This window comes from Carassius carassius, chromosome 23, assembly GCF_963082965.1.
Source record: "Carassius carassius chromosome 23, fCarCar2.1, whole genome shotgun sequence".
NCBI classification, from domain to species: Eukaryota; Metazoa; Chordata; class Actinopteri; order Cypriniformes; family Cyprinidae; genus Carassius; species Carassius carassius.
In genome coordinates this window covers 7113817-7133848 of record NC_081777.1, presented here as the reverse complement: position 1 = coordinate 7133848, position 20032 = coordinate 7113817, and the positions used below count along the sequence as shown (strand labels likewise).

Below are 20032 nucleotides of genomic sequence, written 5' to 3'. Positions count from 1 at the left end.
TTGACTATTTCTAACTTAAAAATCAATTTTATACATCATCGTTTCCGTTTATATAACGTGTGAATATATCCTCTATTGTATTCTACAACAAAAACAATCAGAGCGCCTCGCTATTACTAGTTTTATTTTGATCTCCCGGGTCCGCTATCAGCTTTTAGCCCGTTAGCATCAGCAAGCGTGGTTGCTGCTAACTGCGCTTACATTGCTAATACTCTATTCACACACATTACCACTGCTGTACTCACTGTTACTTGCTTTAATGGCGGATGAATGTCTCCACTCTGTGCAGCTCGAGCTCGAGGCCGTGGGGAAGCAGATTCGCGACCTGGAGGAAAGGCAGGCCCAGCTGAGAGAGCAGAAAGCCGCGCTGGAATCATCCCTGGCTGACGCTCACAAGTCCGGGGTAAGTATACAGCGTGTTGCTAACAGTCCCACCACGTCTACTCCGTGTGTTTCTCTGCACAGGCCCGGTGCACCCAGGACGCGATCTTCCCAGATGTCCTTCACTGCGACGCCAGGACACCACGGACCCTGGGTGCATCCACAGCGGAGGACGCGAGCCGGGTCCCGGGCGACGACTTCTCCCCCTCCTGCCGTCGACATCTCCATCCGGAACCGCTTCGCTCCCCTCCGCGAGACAGGACGCGACGCTGTGATCATCGGAGACTCCATCGTCCGACACGTAAGTGCTACGTAAGCCGAAGGTAAAGTGCACACTCATTGTTTGCCTGGTGCTCGTGTTCTCGATGTTTCTGCGCAGATACCTGTGATCCTGAAGGCCGAGGAGAGCCCCAGAACGGTCGTGCTTCACGCCGGGGTTAACGACACCACGCTGCGGCAGACGGAGACGCTGAAGAGGGACTTCAGCAGCCTGATCGAGACGGTTCACAGCACGACGCCCGCGACGACGATCGTCGTGTCAGGACCACTGCCCACGTATCGACGAGGACACGAAAGGTTCAGTAGACTTTTTGTTTTAAATGAATGGTTGTTGTCATGGTGTAAAGAACAGAAACTGCTATTTGTTAATAACTGGAATCTTTTCTGGGAGCGTCCTAGGCTGTTTCGCGCTGATGGATTACACCCCAGCAGAGTCGGAGCGGAGCTGCTCTCTGACAACATCTCCAGGACACTTCGCTCCATGTGACTAGTAAGACAATTCTCAAATAACTATTATGATGACTTTTGTTCCACCCGCTTAAATGATAAAAGTACTTGCGCTGTTAAAACTATTAAGATTGTGTCTATTCCCCGAATAGTGAGGTCAAAATATAATGTAGGATCTAGAAAAAAAATCTTATCGTAATTAAACCAGAAAAATGTAAAGTAAATGAACAAAAACAATTTTTAAAGTTTGGGCTCATAAATATTAGATCACTCACACCCAAAGCAGTTATTGTAAATGAAATGATCACAGATAATAGTTTTGATGTACTCTGCTTGACTGAAACCTGGCTAAAACCAAATTATTATTTTGGTCTAAATGAGTCTACTCCACCAAACTACTGTTATAAGCATGAGCCCCGTCAGACTGGTCGTGGTGGAGGTGTTGCAACAATATATAGTGATATTCTCAATGTTACCCAGAAAACAGGATACAGGTTTAACTCTTTTGAAATACTTCTGCTAAATGTTACACTGTCAGACATGCAAAAGAAATCTAATGTATCTCTTGCTCTGGCTACTGTGTATAGACCACCAGGGCCGTATACAGAATTCCTAAAAGAATTTGCAGATTTCCTCTCAGACCTTCTAGTTACAGTTGATAAGGCGCTAATCATGGGAGATTTTAATATTCACGTTGATAATGCAAATGATACATTAGGACTTGCGTTTACTGACCTAATAAACTCCTTTGGAGTCAAGCAAAATGTCACCGGGCCCACTCATCATTTTAATCATACACTAGATCTAATTATATCGCATGGAATCGATCTTACTGCTATAGATGTTGTACCCCAAAGTGATGATATTACAGACCATTTCCTTGTATCGTGCATGCTGCGTATAACTGATATTAACTATATGTCTCAGCGTTACCGTCTGGGCAGAACTATTGTTCCAGCCACCAAAGAAAGATTCGCAAATAACCTGCCTGATCTATCTCAACTGCTATTTGTACCCAAAAATACACATGAATTAGACGAAATTACTGACAAAATGGGCACTATTTTCTCTAATACATTAGAAGCTGTTGCCCCCATCAAATTGAAAAAGGTTAGAGAAAAACGTACCGTGCCATGGTATAACAGTAATTTCAGTCTGCACAATGAACTCTTATGTAAAGTTATCCCCATAACACATATTTGAACCATTTCCCCCCAATATTTATCCTATGTAAGACCTATTTTGTTATTATTGTTGGTTATACTTTGTTCATACTCCTTTCTTTGTTGAAGTAATTCAACTAATATACATTTCAAAAACAAACCGAACCCTAACACTTTTGTACTGGATTTAGTACATGGTGAGTAGATAGACCCCATAATTTTGAGGTAAATGTGTGCAAAATTCTGATAAATCAGTGTGTAACTTTAAGGAACGTCACTAGCAAACACTTTTTTTCTGCAATGAACACTTTTTGGGGAGTTATTTCATGTGTACAACTGTTCAGAATTGTGCTACCTAACCATGTGCTGATTAGCATCTTTGACCTAGGTTCAAAGGTATCTACAACTGTCACCTACTGAAACAGTCACTCTTTGGTGGTGTTTCGGTAGTGACATCTATGTTTTCGTGTTTTTTTTTTTTTTGGTTTTATTTCATAAAATTGACACTACCGAAAAAGTCACGTCATCAATAAACAAAATTGTAATACAGTTATGTATTTTAGTATGTTTTAGTATGCAAGTTAAAATTCTGTAATGTGATCTGGTCACTACAAAACAATTACTTTTCACTACCGAAAATGCGAAAAATGTTATGATAGTTTTTAATTCAATGTATACTCAAACTATTGAATCCATAACTTTGAAATCAGTATGATCAAATTCTTGCCTTTTATACAATTTATTTTTTGAAAAAAATTTAATTAAATATTTTTTTGTGTGAAAATTATGATGTCTATTTGAGACAAATAAATAAATAAATAATAATAATAAAATAATGATTTTTAATTTATCCAGAATCGAGAAACTCTAATATATATTTGTGCTGTCAAAATTAGCTTCTTAATGCAGGCGATACATTTTTTCAGTTTATGCATTAAAAATATTTAACACCGTTAACACAGGGGCGGGGCTACAGTTGGCCACTCCACTCACAACTGCTGCTTTTGTCTCTTTATTCGTGACAAGAACCAACTGTTTATTTAAATGCATAACGTCTTTATGACCACATAAAACAGGAGACTTTTCAGACATGTGCTCCAACTTCTCTTCAGCGTCAGGAGCGAGTCAAACGAGCACGGAAACGGTAGTATGTGCTCTTTAATTGCACACACAAATACACAGTAGCCTGTATCATTTCATATCAAATCACAAAAGAAACTAAGAACATGCAATGTCATTAGTTATGTCGTCAGTTAAGTCACAAAGTTACCAGTAAGGAGATTAAAGCTGCCTAAAAACTGTGCATGTATTTGTTATATAAGTCCTGTACAGTGAATGGCTTGTAGTGTACAATATAGGTGATAGGGAATGATTCAGACAGTGTAAATATGATTTTGATTGAATATGATCGAATATGAAATGAGGTCTGGTTTCACGTTGTTTCACGCAAACCGCGGCAGCGCACATCCAGACTTGCGATGATCACAGACTTGAGATGCGATCGCACGGAGCGGATCATATGCACGAGTCGGCATTTATTAAAAACTACACAGCTTCAGCTTGATTATGACCACTGTTTTGTTTTACTAAGAGTTTCATATTGAATCTAGGGGGAAATCTATTAGACTGAAGCAGTCAAATGCAGCTTTACTGAGCTTAATGGCTCTGGCCCGAGCAGTTATAACCAAAACTCTATTGGCTATTTTAAAAATGGGGCAGGGCAGTTTTGATATGTCCTGCCCTTTCTTCCTGTTTCAGTTGAAATTACGTCACCACATAGAATAAGGCTGCTTGTTTCGAGGCACTTCAGGGGACATTTAAGAATTAAAGTGTGTCAGAATAGGTAGAGATGCCTGTCAGATCCGGGTCATGTTCAGCATCGGTAGCTCTTAAAGGGACAGCAGACAAAAAAGAAAGTAAGAAAGAAAAAAAACTAATAACGGGCTGCTGTGGTGTCTGTTAATCTAAGATCAAAAAAAAAAAAAAATCGTCATTCACTTAGCTTTATGTATTCATTTATATTTAATTTAGAATTTAGTGTTTGATAAATTTATGCAATTTCTGTATATTTCCTACTTGCAGAAGGGCGCAGGTAAATATGACATTTATTATTTATGTGAAGATTGTATTAAGTTCACTTAAGTTATAAGTTATTTTAAGTAGTCTAATAAATGTTTAAATTGATAGCTTTGTAATGTTGAATGTCTAATGAATGGTTAAATATTAGAGGAAAAGATATCAGAGTGATACTGTCCTTCAGTCATAAAACAAGATGCCATTATACAAATATTAAAAATACACTGCCTTTATGTTGTTTCTACATTAATTTGAAGATTGAATGTGAAATAATTGCAATGTAAAAGTTTTTTTTTTTTTACTTTAATGTTAGGTGGGATTAATCACAATTAATTTCAGTTAATTAATTTTCAATTAATTTTCTATCATCTATCTATCTATCTATCTATCTATCTATCTATCTATCTATGTTGTTTCTACACCAAAAGGATTGTAGTGTCTGCCATTTTTGTTCACAGTATGGGAGTATCACTGAACGGACTTTGAACAAAATGCTGGGTTCATGTCAAAGAAATGGCATTAACATGCAGCCTCCCCTGTCCATGGAATGCAAACCAAAATCATCCACCACATTACACGTGTAAATCAATAGATGTAGCCTTATTATTTCCTACCTATCAACGTTTCTGTCCATTAAAGCGGTCCATTAGATAAACAGCCGTAAAGAAATCCCCGGGGATTTTAACCAAATTAACCATGGTTTTACTACAAATAAAACCAAAAAACCATGGTTACTATAGTTAAACCATGGTAACCACAAATTAACCATGGTTTTGCTAAATTAACCATAGTTTAACCATGGTATTTGTAGTAAATCTGTGGTTATACATATGGTCGTCAACACACCAAAAAAACATGGGTTACTACAGTTTTACTATAATAAAACCATGGTTATTTTTCGTAAGGGCTATGGCTGGCTCGCCCAAAATTTCTTTTAATCATACAAACATGGGAAAAAATTGCAAAAATTCACCCCATTCCTATTTGGCGACCAGAAGAGGATAGGAAAAAGCCAAATTGAACTCTATTATGATCTTGCTTTGCCACACCTCAACACATTTAATTAGATTTTTCCCATCAGATTGCTTTGGAAAAGAAGAGGAAAGGTAGCAGGTTAAATGACAGGTTGCTTGTGCGACTGAGAGTACGAAAAGACTGGAAGCCAACTGTTCGATGCAGATGGTCTGAGTGTCAAGCCAGCACAGAATGCACAGAGCAGGACAGGAAGATAATAAACAAAGTAATGACACATAAGGAGAGAACGCAGGAACGAGAGAAGGATAGAAAGAGATGAATGGCTGAAAAAAGAGACAGAACAGAATGAGTGATCAACCCATCAGGGCTTATGAACTCTCAGCACATCTGCTCCGTGCCCACCGAGGGTGAGCCGTCTGCATTTTCCTTAATCTCTGACACCAATCACAATTAGTTACTCTGATCTCTTAAAGGGCTGAGCTGAGACCTTTTTCTCAGGAATGCAAGCAAATCAATGCAATACATTATGCATGCGGGGCAGGCAATCTCACTGAGACCTGCCTTGAGCTGTTGAGCTAAATCTGGACTGGGACAGGATGCTTGCTTTCATACGGGAATGCCTTTACCAATCAAAGTGATGAATTGTAAGTCCTTCTGTGATTGCTCATATGCTAAAGATTTTAATCAATGGCCGAAAGGCAAAGAGTCAGAGTGGAAGAAAAAAGAGGCTAGAAATCCGTCTATGCTGCTCAACTCTGGGTGAGTCTTCCAAGGAACTCATATGGAATTTCCAGGGATAGGTCTTGATTAAAATGACAATCCCAGCCATCTGAGACTGTGTGCGGGACATTTGGGTTCAAGGAAGGAATCCATTCCTCAGAACATTAGGAGAACTTTCCATTAAGATGAACTTAGAATGGTTAAGCAGATCGTCTTTAATGGGTTTGAAGAAACATTTTATCGCTCAGATGTTGCTCTTTCATAGCTCAGGCGAGTTAATGGACTTCTTGGTTAGGAATCAACTTTCTCAGATGTTCTGCTAAAACTCCTTACGAGAAATAAAAGGACACAAATGAGACAACTGTTGACGCAGTGTGGATAGCATAGACGTTATAATTCAGTCTTAAAGGAATATTTATATTTGATGAGAAGGGTCTGAGCATCTGTTAATGTTCATTTAATGTTCACCAGCATAAGAAAGGTTACTTTGGAAATGTAACAGGTTAAAGATTACAAGTTACCTTATTTGAAATGTAATAAGTAGTGTAACTTTTTTTTCTAAATTTCTTATTATTCATTTTCGATCATTTAAACCAGGAAGGGCTAACCTTACAGTAGTACTTAACACTGATTACTGTAAGACGTTTTTGTAATCATTTACATTTTCATAAGTATCTGTAATTTAATTTTACTTTTTTTTTCTGAGTAACTATAAAAGATTACAGTTAAATTGATTTCATAATTAAATTACGTAACTCTGTTACATATAAGTAATTACTCCCCAACACTGAAGTTCACATAAACATCAGTGTTTATGTGAATACTTGCCAAGTTGGACAGTCTTTATCTAAATGAGTTTGAGTGGGAGATGTTTATTAATGTCTTTTTATACAAATTTTATGTTGTTACTTTTTTTCTATCTTTTCTCTGTTACACATGACATGCATTTGTCTGAACTCTGAAAAATTTTCAGTCCAAAATGTCAAGACTGACTACAAGTCCACACAAGTCAGTCCAAGTCCAAGTTCCCGAACTCTGCTTTTCACAGCAGCCTTGTTACATGATTCGACTGTTTTGGATGTTAAGTTTGGGACTTTAAGGAGGGGCGAAAACACACCGCTGTAATGGAAAGGAAAATAATGTGGCAAAGTAATCGATTTATCTTGATTATCATGTTTTCCCAATTGCTGGAAGCCAAAATTTAAATCCAAACAAAAATTCGATTAATCGTACAGCCCTAGTTCGATGGATTAATGAGATTTCTTCAGAAGCTCCATGAGGTCTTTTTGTCTGGAGAATATTTAAACAGAAGAATTTGCTCTGCATTTATTTTAATTGCAGTCTAGGAGACAGAATTGAGATATTAAAGGAATCCCATTTGTGATTTTTCATATACAGTACATATACGAGACTGAATCCACAAATTCCACAAATAAGCAGTTGATGCCACACTTACCAATGTTGACTTCATCATCCGTTTCTGCATCACCAATACACTCAAACTGGAACTCCTGTAACGACTGGGAGAATTTCTGCACGGCTGCCGAGAGGTCTAAAGAAAGAGAGAGAGATTTGAACAATTAAAGTGTACACATTCACATGTATCTCCTGTAGAACAGTTTAACAAAACTATCATGGTACGTAAAATATCTTAAGCTATGACATTCAATCAAAGACTTCAGAAACACATGAAAGCTAACTAAGAGTTGAAATCAAAGCCAGTTGAGTCAAAGGTGTATCCTCTTTTCAACACAACCTTATGGAAGTCTGTATAAAAAGGCAAATACATAATCTTCACTCCGTGCTGAGAATAATTGAGTTCTCATTTGGAGTGCTAAATGTACATTTCATTCATCAAGAGTGGGTGGAAAGGACTCGAGCAGGAAATACTAAGCAACTCAATCAAAAACGGTAATGAGACAGCAGAGAAAAGCCATTTCATCTTGCCTTAAAAGAGATGATAGACCCAACTGCTCCTCCAAATACCAACAAAAGCTCTCTGACAAAGAAAACTTTGAAAAGGTTTTCTCATTACCTGCTTTTTAATCTTATATTTGGAAAAACGCAGGATTGGAAAATGGCTCTTTCAAGCTTAAGAGCATAAGATTTGTCAAAAGAGCAATACCTAGGCATTCACAATGTGGCAGGGAGGAATACTAACGTTGCACTTATGACTGTTGTTTTGGTAAATTGTTCAGTGACCATCTATCAAGAAAGCACATGAGGATGAATTGTAATGCTTATAGACCAGCATTAATATACAAACTGAACTGTAATTCCTGAAAGATCAAAAGTTGATTCCATACAATTCACAATCCTATGGATGCTTTGCTGCTAATTTAATTGTAAGTCTAATGACTCGCTTTGGTCAAATCTATCAATAGCATTAACACTGAACATTGATAAATAGCAGAGAGGACTGAAAAGAGAATACAAGCCAAAGTTATAGTTGAGGACATATTTCCTCGCAATGTGCACTTTAATTTTCTTTCATTTCTGCTTATTGTGCATCACACAATTGCATAAAAAATATGTGTATATTTTCTGCCCAGTTTTTGACCTAACAAGGTCAAGAGCAAGCACAAATAACATTTATGTATTTTCTAGCTCTTTAAATCTCACATGTCAAACATACATACACAATGCAGCGTTCAGAGAGGATACATAGAACACTGCAATCTCACTTATAGTAAACACTGGAACATTCCACTTACAGGGTTCAATTCTAATGGCTACAGATTCTATGTGGATAAATTAGCCATGATTCCCAACTAAAGAAAACACTGCAGCAAAGGGCAACAGGATGTGATGTGATTTTTCCCACACTCCATTAAAAACAACAGCGCATCATCCACTGAGGTCACAACTATAGTCAATGTTCCTTGCACACAAAACAGTCCCAGAAAAAAAGTAGTGTTAAATATACACTAAAATAATTTCATAACCATTTTCCTCCCCTTTTTGGCATTTAGAATTAACTGCATCTTCATTTAAGATCTATCATGCAAATTAAACTTATGATTGACTAGTGTAATCAGAAATGGTTGTAAATGAGTATTGACATCCCATCTAATTCTATGAGAATAAAAAAATCCATAACAAGAAGAATGCTGATGATGAACCAGCTGATGAACAATAAAAAAACAAACAAAATCCACCTGAGCTTGCACATTTAAAGCTTCGACATCCATGGCACTTATAATGAGCAAAATCATCATACATAGGTGTGGATACTAATATATTGTTATAGTTATCTTTATATTATTACTCTCGAAGTGATCAAGAATGACATTTTGACAAGTTCATCAAACAACCGCAGTAAGAATTTTCATCAAGCACGGTGAGTAATGGCTTCTCCTATCATTGTTTCTTGCACCTCTTGCCACATGTACAGTTTATCTATCTCTGTCGCTGATGAGGGATTCACATGTGATAAATGCAGGGAAATAGTTAGGCTGACAGAGAAGATTTCAGAATTAGAGACACGCATCCAAACTTTAATTGAGGACAGTAAAAATGTTAGGGCTCTAGATACGGCTTTGGATGCGTCTAGCTCAGGGATTCCTGTACATTGTTCGGTTCCGGAAACAGAGCCCCAGCAGCAGGGCAACTGGGTGACAGTGAGGCAGCGTAGTCGTGGGTCAAAACACCGCTCTTCTGTTCCGATCAAAACATTAAACAGGTTCTCCCCACTCAGTGATGCACCCACTGAGAAACCTGATGAAAGTGCTCTAGTTATTGGTGATTCTATTGTACGGAACGTGAATATAGAGACACCAGCCACCATAGTCAAATGTTTACCGGGAGCCAGAGCGCCTGACATCTTGGCAAATTTAAAAGTGCTGGCTAATGCTAAACATAAATACAGTAAGATTGTTATTCATGCCGGCGCTAATGATGTTCGACTTCGCCAGTCGGAGATCACTAAAAATAACATTAAAGAGGTGTGTGAACTTGCAAGCACGATGTCAGACACTGTAATATGCTCTGGTCCCCTCCCTGCTTACCGTGGTGATGAGATGCATAGCAGATTGTCATCACTCAATGGCTGGATGTCTAAGTGGTGCCCACAGAATAACATAGGTTTCATAGACAATTGGACGAGCTTTTGGGGCAGACCTGACCTGTTTAAAAGAGATGGTCTTCATCCCTCCTGGGGTGGCGCCACTCTTCTCTCAAGAAATATGGCAAATAGTCTTAGTGTTTATACTTGACTAACTGGGGCCCAGGTCAGGAAGCAGACAGACTGGCTAAACCGACCGTCTGCTAGCTGCCTCCCGTCACAGAGGTCAGTTAATTCTCAGCACATAGAGACTTTTTCACCTAGATATCACACTATAGAGACTGTGTCTGTTCCCCGAACTAGAAAAAACAAAAAACGTCCAAACCAGGTTAAGATTAACAATTTAATTGAGGTTCAACAAATAAAAAACAGAAGCAATATGGATAAACAAATGATAAAGCTTGGCTTATTGAATATCAGATCCCTTTCTACGAAAACACTTTTTGTAAATAATATGATCACTGATCATAATATAGATGTACTCTGTTTGACAGAAACCTGGCTAAAACCTGATGATTACATTATTTTAAATGAGTCCACCCCCCAAGATTACTGTTATAAACATGAGCCACGTCTAAAAGGCAAAGGTGGAGGTGTTGCTTCAATTTATAACAACGTTTTCAGGATTTCTCAGAGGGCAGGCTACAAGTATAACTCGTTTGAAGTAATGGTACTTCATATAACATTATCCAAAGAAACAAATGTTAATGATAAATCCCCTGTTATGTTTGTACTGGCTACTGTATACAGGCCACCAGGGCACCATACAGACTTTATTAAAGAGTTTGGTGATTTTACATCTGAGTTAGTTCTGGCTGCAGATAAAGTTTTAATAGTTGGTGATTTTAATATCCATGTTGATAATGAAAACGATGCATTGGGATCAGCATTTATAGACATTCTGAACTCTATTGGTGTTAGACAACACGTTTCAGGACCTACTCATTGTCGAAATCATACTCTAGATTTAATACTGTCACATGGAATTGATGTTGATGGTGTTGAAATTATTCAGCCAAGTGATGATATCTCAGATCATTATTTAGTTCTTTGCAAAATTCATATAGCCAAAATTGTAAATTCTACTTCTTGTTACAAGTATGGAAGAACCATCACTTCTAACACAAAAGACTGCTTTTTAAGTTATCTTCCTGATGTATCCAAATTCCTTAGCATATCCAAAACCTCAGAACAACTTGATGATGTAACAGAAACTATGGACTCTCTCTTTTCTAGCACTTTAAATAAAGTTGCTCCTTTACGCTTAAGGAAGGTTAAGGAAAACAGTTTGACACCATGGTATAATGAGCATACTCGCACCCTAAAGAGAGCAGCCCGAAAAATGGAGCGCAGCTGGAGGAAAACAAAACTAGAGGTATTTCGTATTGCTTGGCGGGAAAGTAACATATCCTACAGAAAAGCATTAAAAACTGCTAGATCCGATTACTTTTCTTCTCTTTTAGAAGAAAACAAACATAACCCCAGGTATTTATTCAATACAGTGGCTAAATTAACGAAAAATAAAGCCTCAACAAGTGTTGACATTTCCCAACACCACAGCAGTAATGAGTTTATGAACTACTTTACTTCTAAAATCGATACTATTAGAGATAAAATTGCAACCATTCAGCCGTCAGCTACAGTATCACATCAGACAGTGCACTATAGACCCCCTGAGGAACAGTTCCACTCATTCTCTACTATAGGAGAGGAAGAATTGTATAAACTTGTTAAATCATCTAAACCAACAACATGTATGTTAGACCCTATACCATCTAAGCTCCTGAAAGAGGTGCTTCCAGAAGTCATAGATCTTCTTCTGACTATTATTAATTCCTCATTGTCATTAGGACATGTCCCCAAAACCTTCAAACTGGCTGTTATTAAGCCTCTCATCAAAAAACCACAACTTGACCCCAAAGAACTAGTTAATTATAGACCAATCTCGAATCTCCCTTTTCTGTCCAAGATACTAGAAAAGGTGGTATCCACACAATTATATTCCTTCTTAGAGAAAAATGGTATATGTGAGGATTTCCAGTCAGGATTTAGACCGTATCATAGTACTGAGACTGCTCTTCTTAGAGTTACAAATGATCTGCTCTTATCATCTGATCGTGGGTGTATCTCTCTATTAGTTTTATTGGATCTTAGTGCTGCGTTTGACACAATTGACCACAACATTCTTTTGCATAGACTTGAATACTTTGTTGGCATCAGTGGAAGTGCATTAGCATGGTTTAAATCGTACTTATATGACCGCCATCAGTTCGTAGCAGTGAATGAAGATGTATCCTATCGATCACAAGTGCAGTATGGAGTACCTCAAGGCTCAGTACTAGGGCCGCTACTCTTCACGCTTTATATGTTACCCTTGGGAGATATCATCAGGAAACATGGTGTTAGCTTTCACTGTTATGCTGATGATACTCAGCTCTATATTTCTTCGCAGCCCGGTGAAACACACCAATTTGAAAAACTAATGGATTGCATAGTCGATATAAAAAACTGGATGACGAGTAATTTCTTACTGCTAAATTCTGAAAAAACAGAGGTGTTAATTATAGGACCTAAAAACTCTGCTTGTAATAACCTAGAACATTGTCTAAGACTTGATGGTTGCTCTGTCAATTCTTCGTCATCAGTTAGGAACCTAGGTGTGCTACTTGATCGCAATCTTTCCTTAGAAAGCCATGTTTCTAGCATTTGTAAAACTGCATTTTTCCATCTCAAAAATATATCTAAATTACGGCCTATGCTCTCAATGTCAAATGCAGAAATGTTAATCCATGCATTTATGACCTCAAGGTTAGATTATTGTAATGCTTTATTGGGTGGTTGTTCTGCACGCTTAGTAAACAAACTACAGCTAGTCCAAAATGCAGCAGCAAGAGTTCTTACTAGAACCAGGAAGTATGACCATATTAGCCCGGTCCTGTCAACACTGCACTGGCTCCCTATCAAGCATCGCATAGATTTTAAAATATTGCTTATTACTTATAAAGCCCTGAATGGTTTAGCACCTCAGTATTTGAATGAGCTCCTTTTACATTATAATCCTCTACGTCCGCTACGTTCTCAAAACTCAGGCAATTTGATAATACCTAGAATATCAAAATCAACTGCAGGCGGCAGATCCTTTTCCTATTTGGCGCCCAAACTCTGGAATAACCTACCTAACATTGTTCGGGAGGCAGACACACTCTTGCAGTTTAAATCTAGATTAAAGACCCATCTCTTTAACCTGGCATACACATAACATACTAATATGCTTTTATTATCCAAATCCGTTAAAGGATTTTTAGGCTGCATTAATTAGGTAAACCGGAACCGGAAACACTTCCCATAACAACCTATGTACTTGCTACATCATTAGAAGAATGGCATCTACGCTAATATTTGTCTGTTTCTCTCTTGTTCCGAGGTCACCGTGGCCACCAGATCCAGTCTGTGTCCAGATCAGAGGGTCACTGCAGTCACCCGGATCCAGTACGTATCCAGACCAGATGCTGGATCAGCACCTAGAAAGGACCTCTACATCCCTGAAAGACAGCGGAGACCAGGACAACTAGAGCCCCAGATACAGATCCCCTGTAAAGACCTTGTCTCAGAGGAGCACCAGGACAAGACCACAGGAAACAGATGATTCTTCTGCACAATCTGACTTTGCTGCAGCCTGGAATTGAACTACTGGTTTCGTCTGGTCAGAGGAGAACTGGCCCCCCAACTGAGCCTGGTTTCTCCCAAGGTTTTTTTCTCCATTCTGTCACCGATGGAGTTTCGGTTCCTTGCCGCTGTCGCCTCTGGCTTGCTTAGTTGGGGACACTTCATCTACAGCGATATCGTTGACTTGATTGCAAATAAATGGACAGACACTATTTAACTGAACAGAGATGACATAACTGAATCCAATGATGAACTGCCTTTAACTATCATCTTTGCATTATTGACACTGTTTTCCTAATGAATGTTGTTCAGTTGCTTTGACGCAATGTATTTTGTTTAAAGTAGGGCTGTGTATTGGCAAGAATCTGGCGATACGATACGTATCACGATACATGGGTCACGATTCGATATATTGCAATATATTTCGATACTGTGCATAAGGCGATATATTGGGATTTTTTTAAAGTAGGACTATAATTTTAGAAAAGTAATATTTAAAAAAGACATGATGTGCATAAAACTCAAAGAAGTTTACTTTTGGTAAACAATTCAGTACACAGAAAATCAAACAGTTTGGGATTTGTGGTTCACAGGTTCTTAGTGAGCAAATTTTTATATGCTCAAGTAGGCCATAATAAAAGAAAATACATAGCCCCTGTCACAATACATAACACATACACATTATGTGCAATCTGAAAAAAATAAAAGACATCTGTCTGTGTCAATAAAAATAATGCTTGCACTATTCCTAGAACACAGGGTACATCCAACAGACCAACACGTTTTGTGTTGTAAAAACACGAACACGATTCCTAAAGGAAACATTAAGGAACAAATGTAAATTGTCAATTAAAGAAAATACATAGCCCCTGACTGTGACATCTAGGCTAATGCATAACACATTAGGTGCAATCTGAGGTGCAATCTGTCATTAAAAAAATGCTTGCACTAATATGGGTACATCCAACACATAACACTTAGTGTTACAAAAACACAATTCCTAAAGGAAACATTTAGGAATGTAACACTAATTAAATCAATGAAAAGGGAAGCTTATTTAATCTTAAGGTTTTTGTGGAGGAAAACCAGCTGATCAACATGCTCAGGCTTTAAGACACTTCTCTGTGCATTAACAATATCTCCCGCAGAGGAGAAAACTCTCTCCGAAGAGACACTTGTACCGGGAATGCAAAGAAAGCGCTTCGCAACTTTGGATAGGTGAGGGTACTCGTGCTCATGGAACTTCCACCAACTGAGAGGATTCTCTGGAAGTGGCAAAGGGGGTTCTTCCCTAAAACGTTTAACCTCAGCTGTTGCAGTGTAATGTGCAGATTTTGGTGTTGCATTGTTTTTGGTAGAGGCAAAAGTAGGTCCAAGCAAGTCTGCCAAAGCACATGAGCTCCTTGGTCTCTTGCTGGGGGACTGGGTGGATACAGGGCCATCCTCGTAGTTTGGCTGATCAACCTCCTCTGACCAGCCAGTTTCCTCCATTGGACTTTCTACCTCTCCTTGCTGCTGAAAAACATTAAATCAAACTAGTATTAGTTTACAGTAAATTTATGTAAAGGATATTCATCCTTTTTTTTTTTTTTGTGATTCTTTATTTAAACATTTTTAAATGTATAACTATGTACAACAAAGCCCAAGATCCTCCCACAATCATAAAATATAGAGATGAAACTTAATAAATTAAAATGAAATAAAGTGACAAGAAAAATAAAATAAAACTATAATCAAAACATACAATAGGAGGATACATATTAATCATACTATTTTTGTATATAGATTCAAGTCCAATTAAATGGAGATTATATTACTATTTATTTACACTGTAGGCCTAATGTGATAATATATTTCCTAATAATATTTAATAATATTTAAACATAATATTTCATTTGTGTGTGTATTTGATGTATTTATTTGTTACTTACATTCTGTTGCTTGGTGAGGTCATCCACCACAGCATCAGTTATTTTGAAGTAGATATCATTGGCCTCTGCTTCAGAGAGAAATGGTAGATCCTTAAACCGAGGATCAAGAGCTGATGCCATTCGCAGTATATCCTGTTCATCACCAGCATATCTCTTTCCCAGATCTTTTGCTATAGCAGCCTTGATACTCTTCACGGTTTGTGTGTCATCCAGGTGTTCTTCTGTGCCCGTGACAAGCTTTGCATAAAGTGGTGCAATGATGGAAACAGTAGGCATGCTCTCCTCTGACATCACTAAGGTAGCATCCTTCATGGGCTTGAGTGCCTTGAGTACTGCTTCAGCACATGTGATGTCAGCATCAGTCAGTGTGAATATATCCTTCTCACTCTTGCGGACCTCTGTTGAAAGGAGAGCTGCACAGATGGCTGGCTGCTGCTCTAAAAACCTGTCCACCATATCATACGAGCTGTTCCACCTTGTAACAACGTCTGTAATTAGTCTGTGCTTTGGTAGCTTGAGCAGGAGCTGATTTTGTTTAAGCTGCTGGCTAGCTATGGTGCTGCGTCTGAAAAATGCGGTGACGCGTCTGACCCTGCCGAGTAGTCGATCCACTGATGGCACTTTCAGCGCTTTCTGTGAGGCGAGGTTAAGACTGTGTGCAAAGCACCGTATGTGGCTCATGCCGGCAAGTTCAGCCGCCACATGCATATTTGCTGCATTATCTGTAACTAAGACAGGATCTTTTATGTTCAGACGTCACTCAGCAACGGCCTCTTTCAGTAGGGCAGCGATGTTCTCTCCGGTGTGGCTATCGTACATCGCTCTCGTCTGCAGTACACAGGATTCCAGCTTCCATTCGTCAGTTATGTGATGGACCGTAAGCGTCACATATGACTCGGTAGCCCTAGACGTCCAAGCGTCACACGTCAAGGCAACCTTCTCAGCTAAAGCTAGACATTCCAACACGTTTGTTTTAACCTCCTTGTAAAGATTGGGCACAGCGATATCAGTGATGTGTTGCCGGGACGGTATAGTGTAACGAGGCTCCATTGTTTGCACCATATAACGGAAACCTTCGTTTTCAACCACACTGAGCGGGCGCATGTTTTTACAAATGAAATAAACTACCGACTGGGTTATTTTGGTTGCACGAGTTGAAGTCGTTGGTAATTTGTGCGTTTGAACTTGAGCAAGGGTGAGTTGTGACGAGTCGACTCGTTTAGCTTGCTGTTCGTTTAACTGAGTGTCTGAATGGTGTCTTGCTAAATGTGCCCTCAAATTCGTGGTATTACCAGAGTACTTGACTTTTCCCTGACACAGTTTACAAACTGCATGGCTCCTGTCGATATCGGTGGTGCCCTCTTTACACTGGAAGCCAAAATGTTTCCACACTTCAGCACGGAATGCTGCGGGAGCCGGTCTTACATGTGGTTCAGCCATAACTACTACGCTGTTATTAGCTTCTAGCAAAAAGTTAAACACTGTGAGGACACTAGTGGTGCGTCTCAGCATAGCCATCTAGCGATAGGGATTTAAACATAAACATAAACGTGAACCGTCTTACCATGAATATTTTTGCACGTAAAAAAAAAAAAAAAAAAAAAAAAAAATCGATATTGCGTTTTTGAAAATCGATACAGTATTGCAAAAAAAAATATCGCGATACTCAAGTGTATCGATTTTTTCTTACACCCCTAGTTTAAAGCGCTATATAAATAAAGGTGACATTGACATTGACATTTAAATGCTACATCAATCCTACAATTGAAATGAATTTGAGTTTGAAATTTGATAACAGTATAAGAAAGCAAAATGAAAATCAATTAAATGCAAAGAAAAACTAGAAATTCTAAGTTTGTCAAAAAAACAACAACTTTGTAATGTGTCGATGGATGTTTGAAATGTGACATATTATAGAATCTGCATTTGAGTTGTCATTTTTCAGTTATGAAATAAATGAACACTTCCAGAAGGCATTACCGGTGTTGAATATTTTGAATTTATCCTTTGGAGTCGAATAACGTATATACTGTATGCGTTATGAGGCATTTTCTCCTGATAACCCCGAGAAAATAACTTAAATTACACTTTCAGTTTTGATCGTACAGATAAGACCAATACATCAATCGAATCTGTAAAGGGTCTACATTTTTTTTTGTATATAGACATAATAACAACAAAACTTTGTGCATTTATAAAATAAAAATAAACAAGGTGTGCTGTCTGCAGCCTTGATCTGCGATGATCTTCATTTAGAAATTCATCATTAAAATGAACTTTAACTCAGTGAATACTCAACAAAGAGACATGAGAGATGTATCTATAGAAAGGTTGACATGTCTACTTTTTAACTAAACAAGTGCTGCCAAAAACAAATACTCTGTAATAAAATAATCCCTTCATTATCTCTAATGCGAACACGCCCCGCGCTAAACACTCTATTCAGATTCTAATGTTTCACTGAAGCGCGCGGCTTGAATACGCTTGAATACGTTTTTTATTTTACTGTTTGCTTCGCAATGAGAGGAATAAGACATAATTCACCCCAAAAAAGGATGCACTGTGGATTACTTTAGGATTTGAGATTTCCACAGAAAAAAAATGAAGCGCTTTATTCAGCAGAGATCATAAACATGAGTAAGTCTCTTTTTATTTATTTATATACTTGTACTAGTTTTCACATAACGTGTAAACATTTTACTAGTTAGACTTTTTCAAAACTATAATTCCTGACTAAATGTATAATCAAGTGAAACATTATGAAGTTTCAATAACAATATACACTACTATACCATTCAAAAGCTTGATGTAAATAATATAAATGTAACAAATAAATGTAAAGGATTGTGAAGGATTGTGTGACTGGAGTAATGATGCAAAAAATTCAGCTTTGAAAGTCAGCTTTGATTGTTCCTAATAAACTGTTTAACTGCACTCGCAAGTGAATATTAAATTATGTTGTGAATTTCATTGTGAAAATCACAATGATATTCAAGATAGTTGACGCCAACTCGCATATGAGTTTTACAAACAAAAAGTGTCTTCGAAAATTTTAATCAATATATTGTTTTCTGTGAGTGAGTAAACAAGATGATTTTCACATCATTAAGAAAGAAAAATTCTAGGCTACAAGCTCCAGTTCTCAAAAGTCCCGGGAACCATTGTTCTTTATGTGTTATATTGCCTTATTCAAGTGATTTAACATTTTTAGTTTTTCACTAACCACGCATAACATTTTTTTTCTCAAAATCACAATCATGTACATACATGCTGCTCACATATTATTATAGCACAGTTTGTGCTGATTACAGTGATATTAGACTTTAGCCATTTAGATGTTTATAAGTAACTGAAAAAAGCACAAATGTCAGAGCATGACAAAACTTCTCCAGGCCCCAAAAATACCCTTAGACCTCAGAGGGTTAAATCTCTCTTACTTTCATTCCAATTCATCATCTTATAGGGTATGACCAATTCAAAATAAAATTCATGATTTGAAAGGGAGCTAATATTTCAAAGGGATAATTCACACCAAAACGAATCATTTACTAACCCTCAAGTAGTTCCAAACCTGTATGAGTTGTTATCTTCTGCTGAACACAAAAAAATGATACTTTGAGGAACATAAATCATCAAACAGTTGCTGATCTCCTTTAATTTCAATAGTATGGAAAAAATACGTAAATAAATAAAAACATAATATGGAAGTCAATGGGGACCAGTTTTGCCCAAGCGTGACAGCAACAAACTAAACACCTCATAACACCTTAGTAACTGCAGAGCAGCGCCCTGGAAACCATGTACTACACAAGAAATTGCTCAAGTCTAGTCATAGCTTCTGAGATAAACACAGGAATTTAATTCAGTATCAGGTTTTATCTGTGTCCTTATGCTTCTCCCAAGCACTGAGAGCACATAACAAGGTTATCGACCAATGTGTTGAGTGAGCATGTATATCATATCATGCCATGCACCAGCTCTGAGACTCCAGGGTGCTGGTCAATAATCTGTTTGAGATGCGAGTCTGCTCAGTCAAGCTGAACGAGCCCCATCAATAATGCAGCGCCCTTCACCTCTCGTACCGACTGACAGAATCACCACCACAGCGCTGATCCACAACCACAGTACTTTCCTAAAACCTTCACTGAGAGCATTAATGCCTAATAGGCCTGGCTTTTCTGGCTGGAGAGGACACCTGCTGCTCTCCAATAGGAAACACATGGAAAACCGCACCTCTGCACCTGAGGTCTCACTAGGAGGCTTTTTGCTTCCTTTTCCCTCCTGTATTAACTCAGCTCTCCAAACTGTCACCTTATCTCCATAGATAATGT

The 20032-nt window shown here is 38.0% G+C and overlaps 1 protein-coding gene across 1 annotated transcript in view; it reads right to left on the bottom strand.

The window, feature by feature from the left end:
* LOC132101275 (rho GTPase-activating protein 42-like) overlaps positions 1 to 20032 on the bottom strand; it is a 111127-nt gene that overhangs the window by 63155 nt on the left and 27940 nt on the right. Inside the window, exon 2 of the mRNA XM_059506096.1 lies at positions 7498 to 7593. Coding sequence (XP_059362079.1) covers positions 7498 to 7593 — 96 coding nt within the window. The remainder of the gene's footprint in view (positions 1 to 7497; positions 7594 to 20032) is intronic.